The sequence below is a fragment of the Porites lutea genome, chromosome 5 (genome assembly GCF_958299795.1).
Source record: "Porites lutea chromosome 5, jaPorLute2.1, whole genome shotgun sequence".
NCBI lineage: Eukaryota > Metazoa > Cnidaria > Anthozoa > Scleractinia > Poritidae > Porites > Porites lutea.
The window spans coordinates 15,669,770-15,683,572 of NC_133205.1; the positions used below are offsets into that span (position 1 = coordinate 15,669,770).

At 40.9% G+C, this 13,803-nt stretch overlaps 1 protein-coding gene across 1 annotated transcript in view; it reads right to left on the reverse strand.

The window, feature by feature from the left end:
• Positions 1 to 625: 625 nt before the first annotated feature.
• The window catches only part of LOC140936884 (cytosolic carboxypeptidase 1-like), a 35,608-nt gene continuing 22,430 nt past the window's right edge, over positions 626 to 13,803 (reverse strand). The window contains exons 17-27 of the mRNA XM_073386389.1: positions 13,043 to 13,120; positions 12,496 to 12,574; positions 12,029 to 12,261; positions 11,744 to 11,897; positions 8,757 to 8,828; positions 7,583 to 7,691; positions 6,868 to 6,997; positions 5,553 to 5,765; positions 5,102 to 5,278; positions 3,141 to 3,286; positions 626 to 2,209 (exon numbers count right to left, since the gene is read on the reverse strand). Coding sequence (XP_073242490.1) covers positions 2,149 to 2,209; positions 3,141 to 3,286; positions 5,102 to 5,278; positions 5,553 to 5,765; positions 6,868 to 6,997; positions 7,583 to 7,691; positions 8,757 to 8,828; positions 11,744 to 11,897; positions 12,029 to 12,261; positions 12,496 to 12,574; positions 13,043 to 13,120 — 1,452 coding nt within the window. The 3' untranslated portion in view covers positions 626 to 2,148. The remainder of the gene's footprint in view (positions 2,210 to 3,140; positions 3,287 to 5,101; positions 5,279 to 5,552; positions 5,766 to 6,867; positions 6,998 to 7,582; positions 7,692 to 8,756; positions 8,829 to 11,743; positions 11,898 to 12,028; positions 12,262 to 12,495; positions 12,575 to 13,042; positions 13,121 to 13,803) is intronic.

Here is a 13,803-nt window from a genome sequence, read left to right on the forward strand (position 1 = left end):
TCTTTTGTTTCAACTTCATTAGCATGCATTACAATATCCAAAAACAAAGGAAAAACAAATACTACCTGAAAAAAGAGAAACTAACTGCAACATATACACCGGGAAACGTAGTGGGCCCAAAATGGAACCCTGCGGTACCCCAGATGTTACAGTTAACCAGTCAGAAAATGCACCATCCAGGACAACGCGCTGATATCTCTTCGACAGGTAGCTTGCGAACCACTGTAGGGCCATACTGCTGAAGTTTGGTCACTCATAGGTGGTAGGGCACCTTGGTTGAATGCTTTTTAGAGGTCAAGGTGTATAACGTCAAGTTCCCGGCCTTCCGCCACCAAGTACAGAATTTCATGGTAGATCCCCAGTAGTTGTGTGTGACATCGCCTTTAGAAATACCAACGACCGATACAACGTTTTCACAATTATAACTACACAAACAGTTAAACCCTTGATTGCGCTATACAGTCGGAGTGTGACTTTTCGTTGCGAGTCAAGCGCCAGGGATCAAGAAACTGGCTTCAATTTCAGGCCGCACCCATACCAAGTTAAGAAAGTCAGTATATTAAATAAGGTTCACCACAACGTTTTAGACCCCATTTTTACCCATTAATTTAGTGGACTTGTACAATTCAAGGTATAATATTTTATTGTGTATAAATAATCAATTACAATTATATTATAATAATTCCATTGTAATAAGTTCTCATTTTATAAAATTTATAGCTTAAATTAGTGCTAATAATGATGATTATACCCCAGACAAAAAGCTCTAACTCAATTTAAAACTAAGTTCTCAAATTTTTTATAAATCATGAAGAAACAAAACCATGGAAATCACTACTGTGACTACGAGTGGAATGTATGATCGGAAATGCAAACCTTAGATTTCAGTTTCTTGAAAAGAGACTCGCACATTTTAGCGCGTATTTCAACACTTCCAAGTTAGTGTGTGGTTCAACTATCTCCCTAGATTTTTCGTGTTTTCTGATATTACTTTCTGTTCTGTGTGCTTAAGTTTGCTTAACCTTATCTAGTCTAGCCGCTGAAACACAACGCACCGGAAGCCAATGTCTCTTCCTAAACAGGATGGGTATAGAGCGTTTTCACTCACGTGGCCAGCGTCTATGCTAATTTATTGGAACAAAAGAAAGAATTTACATGAGAAAAGAGTTAAACTCCCAGAGGATTTTCTGGGTACACCAACATGGCCGCCGTTTCATTGTTTTGGAACACCAATATGGCCGCCGTGACGTCATGTGAAAACGCTCTATAGGACCTCCCTCATCATATACAACCGCTTCTGATCACGTGACTGAACTAAGATCACCTGGCGACGAAAGAGCAAAGTCTTTTTGCTGAGAGAAGCCCGTGGAATGTGGACAAACACTACAAGGCTACTATAAATAGACCTTTAGGTTAGTTTTGTCTTTTCAAGACGCATTTCTATCGTTAGTTTTCTCTCTTTAATTTGAATGCAACAACTACTGCGTGAACTTTAAGATAGCCTTCAGCACTATTTCCCGTTCCCTAAAAAAACCGTATGGCAACACAGGTTCCTCATCAAAACTAAAGCGGAACCCCGATATCATACAGAGAGCCCATTGACAATAAAGAACCCAAATTGACGAGACCTTTTACCCCAGTTATAAAGAAATTAACCGAAAAGGGCCCCCATATAACGAACCCTGTTACAAAGAACACATTTTCCCAGCCATTCGAAATGGTAAAAGGACTTAGTGGAGTCCAGTTCGGTCTGTAGTCATACAAGTGATTAACAAAATCGGACGACCGCGTAGAGGGAGTCCGATTTGTTTAATCACGAGTAGTTCCAACGTTTTCCTCTGTTTCACCCTTTCCAAACCTGACATCACCCAACGAGTAAGGTAAGGTACTTCCCTTTGTGATTATCCATTCTTGATGAAAATATTTAACCCAAAAAGGCTACAGGTTTCTGCCCTCAGAATTCATGATTCCTTTTAAAAATAAGCCTACTTCTGGGTTGGCTTTGTTATACTCAGGTATATACTGTATGCGCTTTATATGACCATTATATCTACGTGCCTGCTAATTTCATTACGTAACTAAGAGACCTCCTCAGTTTGCACGTTGTGCGCGCTTCTTCTTGCTTTTGTACACGCATCAAATAAAAGCTTAGATTACAACTCCACTACTGACCAGCTCACAGGGAACAAAAAGCTCACTTGTTCGTATCCTGTAAAAAAAAAAACAAATAAACCAGAATTCAACAAAGCGTCTTTTGTTGGGTGAGTGTTGAATGTTTTCAAGTGTTTGTTTGATGTCACCTTTGTTTCGCAAAGCATCAACACCTTGGGACACACGCCCCCCCCCCCCCCCCCCCCCAAAAAAAAAAACCTATCCTTAGCCGTCCATAACCAAAGTCAGTACTCAGAACTTATCAAAAGGGCTTTTGAATTTCCAGGAACCAAAATGTCCATCATTTAAAGGGCCTACGATGACCTGCGACTTTAAGGGCCAATTTAAAGTGAGGGGGGCGGGGGGTTAGGGCGGGGCCAACCCACAAAGTCAAAGTCAAAGTCAAGTCAAAGTCGGTCCCTTACAAAAATTGGGTTAAAATAAGCAAGCCAGAAAACTAAGGACGGAGGAGCCTGTTTATGACGGAGGTTCCTATCTCAGCTCCTCTACAAAGGCATCTTTGTGCTACTGACTTGTGTATACAGTCGAGTGTCTCGGAAAAGGGTAGAACATTTTAACATAGCACTTTGAAAAGTAGCAATCAAGCTTTCTCAATACACAAGAAACAAGATGTTCACACCAACAAGGTAACAAAACAGAGCGAGTAATGTACATCGGTACACCTGTATGTACATCATCTGCTCTCCAATGGCGTAGCAGGGCAGTTGAGACGCACTGTTTTGGCCGTCGCCAAGAGATTAAAAATGTGAATGGATGTCCGTTAGATCTGAAAGTTGTCGAGAAGGGGCATTTCAAAAGTCAAGGTTCGACCGAGTATTAGTGGAAATCACTAAGAAGGCGAGGAGAGGTGATTGCAAGACTAGCAATGCGATTGGGCTGGGGCATGTAACATTAACAGTTTTACACGCTTTTAATTGACGAGCGATTCTTCAAGACGATTTGATACTGAACTGTTAACAATCACTTACCAAGAGCTATCCGCAGTGTGCATTTCACTCGCGCTGTCATTCGACATCTGATTATTACGGTAGAAGAAGGAGCGGCCAACACGGAGCAGACCAGCACAGAAGAAGCGACCCATCTCCTCAAGCTCTCTAGTTCCCACATGATAACCCTTTGAGAGAAAAAGCAACTCCACCCTTAACTTGACATACCAAAGCACGCTTAATCACTTATTTTATACTTTTAAAAAAGAAGCTCTTAACCAGTAAGAGCCTAGTATTGATATTATCAACTAATTGACCAGAGAAAGTCACAAATTCCTCTTACTTAAAATACAGCTACGTCCTTAAAGATCACGTTTTAGATTATTCAACTCTTTTTCAACTGTTGAGACGCACTTTAAATGGACGCAGTTTGCGTGAATGGTGAACAAAGAAATTTAAGGTACTTCTACGAGTGCAAGCGACAACGATCGGAGGTCAAAACGATCCTCGCTCCAACGCTGTGCCTTGCGTAAGTTTTACGTAATAGAAGGTCCAAACGCGCGTGATCAGATTGCGTTCGGCGCATTCCGTTCATTGTTAGTGGACGTCCAAACGAAACTGGCTATATAAGTGCCATACTTGCGGTGCATGAATAATAGCATCTGGAAATTAGGACTGCGGGCTCCCCTTATCGCCCGCAAATAGTGCGTGTCTAGGATATCTGTTTCCCTTGTCACTTGAACAATTGCTTTTTTAGAAGGTATTCTAGCGTGTCCAGAATTTTTTTTTTATTGACAACAAATTAACAACGTTAATACACAGTAGAAGGTAAAAGAATCAATAAGTAAATAAATATGTCAGTAAGTAACAAAACAAATTACAATAAAAATAAAAAATATTGGAAAATAATAATAATAATAATAATAATAATAATAATAATAATAATAATAATAATAATAATAATAATAATAATAATAATAATAATAAAACCTCTCAGTTGCCAGACATATTCACTATTGTTTGCCACAATTTTCGATGGGATATTGTTCAAAAGCTTACGTAAAAATTCCTCTAAATTAGGTTTCGTTACAACGTTCTTGCAAGTATACAAGTATTTCTTTCGCAGTAAAACCAATAGACGAAGTTTGCGTTGAGTTTAAATTGGCATTTGCATTGGAAGGAAGTCATAGTACGTGTTAAATAAAATTTGCTTGTTCGAAAGTTGTACGTTCTCTTTATGATATTCATTAAACCACCTTAAAGTTTTGGAAAAGAATTCCTTTGACTTTTGACAAAATAAAAAAGTGTGTTCAATTGAATCTGGATTAAGGCAGGAAGGACATTTATCATCCGAGGCTAATTTATATTTCAGTAGTTCTTTCTTTGTCGTGATTATTCTGTGCACAACCTTAAAGTGAATTGTCTAAGCTTATTATCTTTCGAGGACTTGTATATATTCACAAAACAATCACCCCAGTCAGGAAGTTATGAAAAGCTTCCTTTCCAAGCCCTTCCTGTGGAGGGTTCTGAAGCAAGTTTCTCGATGAACAGACTGTAATAATTTTTACAGCGGAACTTGGTTAAGACTATTGTTCTAATTTCCATTTGACAGTACTCTGAAGTTGAAGCCTGGCCAGATAGTAACCGTCCCTTTTGGATCAACGACATCAGATACGCCAGTTATCTCTGGCTGGAATTTTAAAAACGTTACCGCCGCATAGACCTCGCTCTTCCGTCAAGCAGTTAAGAAGCCAAAATTAACACTAAGAGTGCAACCATTGCCCATTTTCTCTACTCATCCTTTCTCTCTCCTCACCCTTTCTACTTTTTCTTTCTCGTTCCTTCGCTTCTGTGATTTTCATTTTCGGGCTTTATCGGAGGCAAAAACCTGCCTCTTGGCCCCTTTCCTTCCAATCAAATGGATGTGGATGCAAATTTCGCTAGATTCGTATTCAAAAATCTGGCTAGATCTATAATGGTGTGTTTAGATACCAGGTACCAACCTTGTACGGCCCTTGATCACAGCCACTATATGTACTTTCCATTGTGTAGCTTCTCACCACTCCAATCTCTCTCCACACTACAACTCTGGCGGTCGATTCCTTAGACTGCTCAACAATAAAACTACAGCTGCCTAATGAGAACGCTGGTGCGATATTGTGAAGCACGCGAGGCAAAGTCTGCAATAAATAAATAAATAAATAAATAAATAAGAAATGAAAGACAACTGACACCTTAGATTTGAGTGCCATAAAAAGTACAATTGTATGGTACTTAGATTTTGTTCAAAGGACGGGAAAACCCCTGGGAAATTACTTTTTACTAAACTTAACCAAGAAACAATTGAAATCCCGACTTTTTTGGCTAATCAGAAGCAGAGAATTCAGATGCTTCAGTCAGAGGAAAAAAAAGAATAGCTAACTATAATAGGCTGTAGATTCTAATAATGCTCACCCTATATCCGGGATCTTCGTCCACATCACTCGGATCCATGCTACTGGTGGAGTCAGAGCCAGACAGTTCTGCTACTCGCTCCCTCACTGAATCCACCAGATCACTTTCAATGTCAGCTGAACTAGATGAACTCGCTGCCAGGGTAGCAGCCGTGCTACAGCCGTACATAAACACGTTTTTCTTGCGTGAATGGCCGTGAAAGTCACAATAAACCTACAATCAACAATTACCATCAATGTTATTACAGGTAATAGAACCGCCTACTTAGCCCACATCGTGAAGGTTTTGCCAAATTTGTAGGATGTACTGTAACACTTATGCCCCATTCGCAACAAAGCTGTTTTGTCAACCGCTGTTAAAAATCGAGTCTGTCTGATGATTTGGATCGACCACAACTAAAGCCCCTCTTGCCAAAGTCAGTTTTCCGTAAGTCTGTTTCAGACTTCTATAAACACCCTTTGTTGGCGTAAATACGATAAGTTCTCGAATTAATACTTTTACGATTAACCGCTTTAACGTTTTGACGAGTGAAAATTGCTCGATCATGTGAGGGAAGTAGACCCCGGTGGTGTGTCAACCTTTCCTGGGATGGGTGGGTTATCTGTGAGGAGAGATCTTAATACAGGGATAACCTCATGATCCCCCTTGTAATGGCTATCTATAAACAGTGTATGTATGTATCATATTATCAAGGGTTAGCTCACAATAACATGGGCCTAGGATCACACCCAACCAACATACTCCACGAATCACCATAATACAAATAGCACAATACAACAATGACAGGAAACTCGTTCAGACAGCAGAGAATCTAGAGACAGAAAAGACAACAATAACGCAGAGCTAAAAATAACATTTGGTCACAGTCATATTCGACTAAACCTGGCCAATTAAGACGAAATCCTACCTCGGACGGATCAAAAGCCGATTACGATCATTTTGAAACTGAACAATTGAAAACAAGAAAATACGGTGGACCAATCTTCTGGTTTGTCGTCTTAAGACTGGTGCATATCCTCATTTGCAATGGAACCACCATATTACGAACCTCTATATAACGAAGTCCTCGGTATAACGAACGATTTTCTTTACCCCAGTAATTACGAAACGTATAAAAAAGAACCTCGATATAACGACACCTTGTTATAGCGAGCAAATTTTGCAAGTCCTTTAGCCCTTCGTTATATCGAGGTTCCACTGTACAAAATATTGTTTGGCAGGATAAAGATGTATTTTAACGGAATCTCCGTCTTATAAGTGATAGAATACACCACGCAGTTTGTCAAGACCCGCGCATTAGCGAGGTCAAACTCACCAAAGGCGTCTTTTCTATTGACTGGAGATACAGGAGTAAACCCTTCACGTGATATATAGTAGGATGGAGTAGCATGCTGGGATAGATCCAGCGTCTGTTCAAATCATCACCTGATAAAGAGCATCGGTGACTGCAATGCAAGGTTGGACATAGTTAGTTACAATTCTTTGTTGTAAGGCTGGCATTTAATTTGTCCTCAACCGCACGCGCTCTCATTGGCCACTCCGAGGTCCCATGACATCTAACAATAAAAATGTTTCACGCCAAAAGTAGCTGAGCGGGAGCATTGCAAAATCTATGACATCAGTACACCTGGCGGTGACCGACGACCGTTCTTGTGAGTATCTTGTTGATGAATTATATAACAACTTACTTAATGATTAGTCTCTAAAGAAACAAAAACAACGTGGTTGGCTACTCTAGACAAATTATCACTTGCGAGTCAGAAAAAAAACAAAAAAGAAGAGAAAGAAAGACAACATTGGTGTCCATCACGAGAGCAAACATTGTAGTGGTAGTCAGATTTTCTTCTCTACGCACAACCGCAAATAAAGTATTTTAACATATATCGAGATTGGTATAGTGGCTAATCAAATAGATCAGGCATGCAAGGACCCTTAAGAAAACATAGACATGCAAATTCATGTCGTAAGACAAAGATGGCGCAATAATAGTCGCGGAGTTTTAAAAGCTTCAAGGTAAACCTATTCCTTACCAGCCATTAACAACGCCGTCAATGTTGAGCATGGGAACAATCTTGAAGATAAAAGTTTCCCGAAGATGACGGGCAGTGTAGAAGTTACTCATTAGAAAATCCAACACTCCTGCCATCAAAACAAGACGTACATCAGTTAGACTGGATTTCCACTGTCGCGTATTTTTTCCGTGCGTGCGCACGTAAATTTTAGGCGTGGAAATAAAATAGAAACAAAGTATTGTAGGTCGCGCGTACGTGCGTAAAATTTTCGTTCGCAAATAAAATAGAGGCAATGTATGAAAGGTCGCTTGTAGGGGTAAAAGTAGAACCTCGCTCAACTTCACTTTTAATCTCAACACTTTATATCTTGTCTCTATCTCATTTACTTGATTAAAATTTACGTGCGTTAACGTGCGTAGCCAAAAACGCGTCAGTGGAAATCAACCTTAAAAGATGAACCTCGCTCAATTGTTACGTTTCCGTGTGACCTGTCATACATTGCTTCTATTATATTTACACGAGTAAAATTAACGTGTGTACGCACGGAAAAATTACGCGACAGCGGAAATCCACCCTTACAGTAAGTATTTGCACCTTGTACTCTGCGGTGGCGTTAGGTTTCTGCTGATAAAGATAACGTTCCGGTTGTTAAAACATTTAAGGGGGGATTACCCTAGCACGTTCAAAAGAAAGCCCTCGTTTACAAGAAATAGTTTAACGCCAGGGATATGTTGCTAGTGACACTTAATTATATTCTTAATTTACCATGACCTGGCCTGTAACCTCTTACACCATTAACATGCATGTCAAAAAGGTTGTCCCTCTATAAAGGTTACACTAGAAAGCAGTTAGTGTAATTCTCTCATCAAAGTAAACCTACTCTCGTGCAAACGAAACACAGAGAAAATAAAGGATTGTCCTCACTAGGATGGTCACCCTCCTTCTATGTAAATAGGGCCTAGGTGTTGGCTGTGAAATTAAGCCGATATTTAAATAAGAGAACTTCGTTAAAAAGTGACAGTGTGGTGCGTGTGTTGCCCAAAGAAGATCTTTCATTCTACCTTAAGTTTAGTCACAAGTTGTAAAAGTTAAGTGATGAACAAACATCTTGACTACTATGCTGCGTATAGATAAGTACAAAAAAACAGATCATGAAATTTTAGAATTTCAAAAATGCACTTTCATTTCATACCTTTCATGACCCAACTCGAATTGCTTTCGCCTGGATGTACCCGACTAGTAAGGAATATATACGGTCTGTTCCCTGTAACACAAAAACTACATTTTAACAAACCATGTGTATTGAACACCTATAACTGATATGTCATATATGTCAAGAGGAGTATTGTAGGCGATCGATGTTTGGAATAAAATAGGTGTAAAGAGAAAATCAAGGCTAATCTCTTAAAAGAACGAATTGTAAGACAGTTAATCAAAGTTAATTAGTTTTAATACAATCCAACATTATGGCTATTATTATACATTCAAGTTGTCGATGAAAGCCAGTAAACACCAAGGCCAGCACACCTAAATAGACTACAAGCTCAAACAAGCCTCCGGAATAAACACAGACGGCGGCGTTGAAAAGACCTTCCATGTGCTCACCTTTTGACACGGACTCACGACTGGTTACCGAAACTCCATAGACACTGCTACAAAGGGCGCCTTAAACTTGCCAAGTTTGAGGATGATATTGTAATGGAAGCGTAATCCCATCGTGAACTCCTCACCAGTCCACTGGGATGTTTTGTAATGTAGTTTTACGAACGTAATTAAGATGGCCGCACGTTGAACCATAGTGGGTTCCACTGTTTAATAGATCTACACAGAATGAGTTTCTCTCTTCCTTTACATCGATGACAGCGGTGGTCGCGTCCAATAAGGTCGGCCAATCCATTTAAACCTGACGACTTTGAAGACCTAAGCTGGTTGTTTATACGCTCGGAAATTAAAGGCGAGTGCAGTTTCAGATACTAGTTGATGAGCTCGAACGCAAAATAGAACACCAGCAAAAAAAATTACAAGCCCAACAAAACACTTTAATAGCTTCTCTAGCCCCTGATGAAGACTAGTTTTGTCTAGTCGAAATATTGCCCATATAAATTTGTAAATTACCAACCCTTAGCTACCTGATCAGCCTTGCCTTCAATTTAAAATATCATCAGTCGGATACACCAACTCTGAGCTCAAGTGCAGCTACAGGCTCCCTACATCGAAATGACGACTCTTCGAGTGAGCTTTACGGAGAAAAGTAGTACAGCACGCTAAATCTGGCTTCGGGGGTACTGGCAGGTTCCCGCTAGCAGTGACAAAGCGGCTTTGTGACTACCTCAGGTCTTTGTGGGTGAGCTTCCATGCCTTTGGTTTTACGCAAACACCTTTTGAGCGATATATGGAACTGGTTTTGTCAGGACTCATGTTTGAAACCTACTCAATTTACTTAGATGACGTCAAAGTGTACGGAAACATTCTTAGGGGAACTGGAACAGCTAGAGGTGCTCCCACAGTTTAGATCTGCTGGACTCAAGCTCAAAACGAGTAAATGGGTACTGTTTCAGAAGAGCGTCACGTAGCTGGGTCATATTGTCTGAACGCGACATGGAGAGACTGAGCCTGCTAAGGTTGAACGCGTGTGTGATCCGCCAGTGCCAGAGAATGCAACAGAAGAGCTTCTTAGGACTTGCCAGCTACTATCGACGCTGACAATTGACCAGACCGCTTCCTTAACTAATAACTGAAGGTCATGATGACTTTGCCTGGACATGTGAGTGCCAGTCGTCATTAGACCTGTTGACGACCTGATCTTCAAAAGCCTTGGTCCTGTTGTAACCAGATTTCCAGCCGACACATATGCTAGCAAACGTGGTATTGGAGCTGTCTTAAGTCAGATAAAGTATGGGGTGGAGCTTCCTGTTGCGTATGCCAGCCGAATGTTGAATAAAGGAGAGGAGTTAATGTCAGTGTGCGACGCAGAAAGAACTGCTTGCCGCAGGAAGAATTTCGCAGTGAGCCAAACTTCGCATTTGAACCGACCATGCACCTCTCCGAACTTTGCTAAAGGTCCAGGAACCAGAGGGGCAGCTGGCCAGGCCGATGGAGTTCCGAACTGAGAAGCTTCCACAGTAGCTGAGAGGTTAGTGGGTGAATTTATCTGTCGTTTTGGAATTCCAAGGGCGATATAGAACGACCAAGCAACTGACTTCCTGACTTCGAGTCCAAAGTTATGTGAGAGATGTGTAAGCTCTTGGACATTAAAAACGAGAAGGACCCCCACATCCACAGTCGCAGGGCTAAGTAGAACGTTGCAATTGAATATTGAGTCAAGATGATTGGGACTTAAAACTTCCCACGGTTCACAGAAGTCGTCAACGATTCCACGGGATGGGAAATTGAAGTGTCACAGGATGTAATTACTGATGTCAGCCCCGAACGCTGTTCCTTCATCAATTGAGTATGCGTTGACCCTACGGCAGAGACTTGCTTGCGCGTACGAGACAGCGCGGCGTCACTCAGGGAATGTGGAAGAGAAGAAGAAGAGAAAATAAAACAAGCGAGTATCCAACAAACCTTTTCGAGTTGGTGACAGCGTTTGGCTACACAATATTCGAAGAAAGGAAGGCAGAAATTCACTCGACCATCGTCACTACCCTACATAATGGTGTCCGTTCTATCATACGTAACATACAGCAAACAAAGAGTTCGAGCGGCGAAACCAAAGGAGATTCATATAGATTGCATTAAGCCGAACGGGAAGGAGCGCATGACAGCGAAGCCCGAAGGACGTCTGCCGGTGGGAGGCTTTACCTCGAGCCTGCGTTAAGGAGCTGGGTCTCGAAGGGAGAGGAGCCTGTAATGCCTGCTGCATCTCCACCTGATGTTACTGAATATTGAGCCTGCTATATTACAGATTAAAGGATTTTATGCACGCTTATCCCTTTCTTGGGGTCGCCAGTGTTGTTGCATCTAACAGCAACGCATAATACTCGCATGTGGAATTTCGACATAAATACTCCGCTGCGCATCGTTTTTTCAACTCTCTTCTCAGTGTTTCATCTGGTGATGAAACACTGCGTCTCATGCTTGATATATTACATAAAAATTAGGTAGGCGCAAGGCCAGGACTCCATCATTTCGTTAGCACACTCTCACTTAAACACAGAATCGGCTTTGTTTTCTTACTCAGTATTTCAATGGACTTGGCATCTCCTTCTCGAGGCTGCGCAGTAATAGTGATGACGTCACATGGATTTCCTCCTAAGCTGCTGCAGAGCGTCATTCGGCGGTAATAAATATCTTTGGTGATTAGAGATGACTCCAACCGTGACAAATGACCCTGCAACATGAAACAGAACACGTCAAAATCAAAACAACATTACCACTAACACAAAACAATATCTTAAGTTGCATCCAAATAAGAGAGCCACGTTAGAGGAGATTAATGAGTGCATTGTTGCACGAACCTACCTGAAGCACCGTAAATGTATACGGATAGTGATAGGCAAAGTAACACACATCATTCGCATGAGGAAATGCAATAGTGAATGTTGAAGTGTAGTAAGTTTTTCCTCCTAGCCCACCGGTTGCCTCGCGACTTCGAGTAAAGTAATTTCTATAATAACAGACATTGGTTCCTGCTCGAATCCATCCTGCTCGACCTTCTTGAGCTTCTATTGTAGAATACATGACCGGCTGCATTCCTAAAAGAAAGAAAAAATGTGCATCTAGGTAAAGAAACCTATACCCTGTTGCTCAGAGACAAGGCGACAAAGCCGATGGAAACACGGGTTATAGGTTTCGGGGCAACCATAAACGTTTGCAGAAAAGAAATTCAGGAAAGATTTCTACAGGTCGTACCAGCCGTTCATTGTGAATGGTTTTACACAAACAGTATATTACTTTCTAGTGATGTACAACGTGCGGCTTTCTCTTACCGAAATTAAACTGACTATTTATCTTCTCACAATTGACGATGTTGAATTTGTAAGGGATTTCAGCGTTCATATTGCTAACCTGAAAACAAAGCAAAGTCAATTTTTAAGCTATTTGAAAACTTTTAGCTCCTAAAACTAACCTTCAAGAAATGAGATGTAGGTGGGATGAGCTTTCTAGACCCTGGAACCTTTAGCTTACACCAGACCAAGTTCTGCTGAATTTTGCCACCCAATACTACACTAAACTGCATAATCCTTCCCTATCCTATCCTTTACTTTAATGAGCATCAATTACCGGTTTCCCTAGTCTTACCTAAAATCGTCAACCCACTGAACATGTTCCTAGAAAATTATGACCTACAATACTCTTCACAGCGGCACATACCTATCAAGCACAAATATGGTCTAGACCACCCCTCCCTCTCTGGTACCCAGGGTATGGAGCTGACTCTAAAAGAGCATGCGAGTAACACTGGATTTGCTCTGGATTTGCCCTTCGAACAACTCGACCCAAATCTTAGAACATTAAGCAACCAAAGACACCCACCTCGAAGTAAAACCATTGGTGATGGTGCTTACAGTTGATGTCCGGATTCAGGACCAAATCATATTCGTAATCACGCACCTAAAAGAGTACGTTGTAGAGTAAGATGCTGAGCCTGAAATCTCTATTTAGCACATATGTGACTCTGTCAACCAATTAGGTTACAGAATTTTGTTAGAGTTACGCTTAAGGTTATATATTGATGCTAAATGCGAGGGCAAAAGACATCTTTGTATCAGGAGATGTTGTAGGTAGAATCGATCTGAGGTTAACTCAGTATTTAACGTACTTTGATCCTGAATTTCCCGTTTTCAAGCCTTAATTATTCATAGGAGGCAAAGAAAATTCGGATTTAACCTGAGAACAGATTTTGCCTTTCACAGAGGTATGTTGGCCTTCTTTCAAACCACCGAAAGGGTCGATAATTTGTAATTTGTTGTTTGATTAAAGGGGCTGCGTCATGGCTGTCTGGTTCATTTTGTTAATAATGCAATTACGCGTCTTTATTCGCTATGAAACTTGAGAAATTACATGCTTATGACAAATCACAGTTTCGTGTCAAACCTGTGTCTCCCAAGCATTATATGAAACGTTACAAACAACAAAAATGAACTTTGAAAACCTGTTAGACAATCTCGTTCCCAAGGTTCTCTCCTAGTAGGAGAGAGAACCTGGGAACGAGTTGACTGTTAGACTGACAAGGTTTCAAAAACTACAATTGCAATCCGTTTTTTATGTTCCACTAAGTTTGGTGGCAGTTCCTA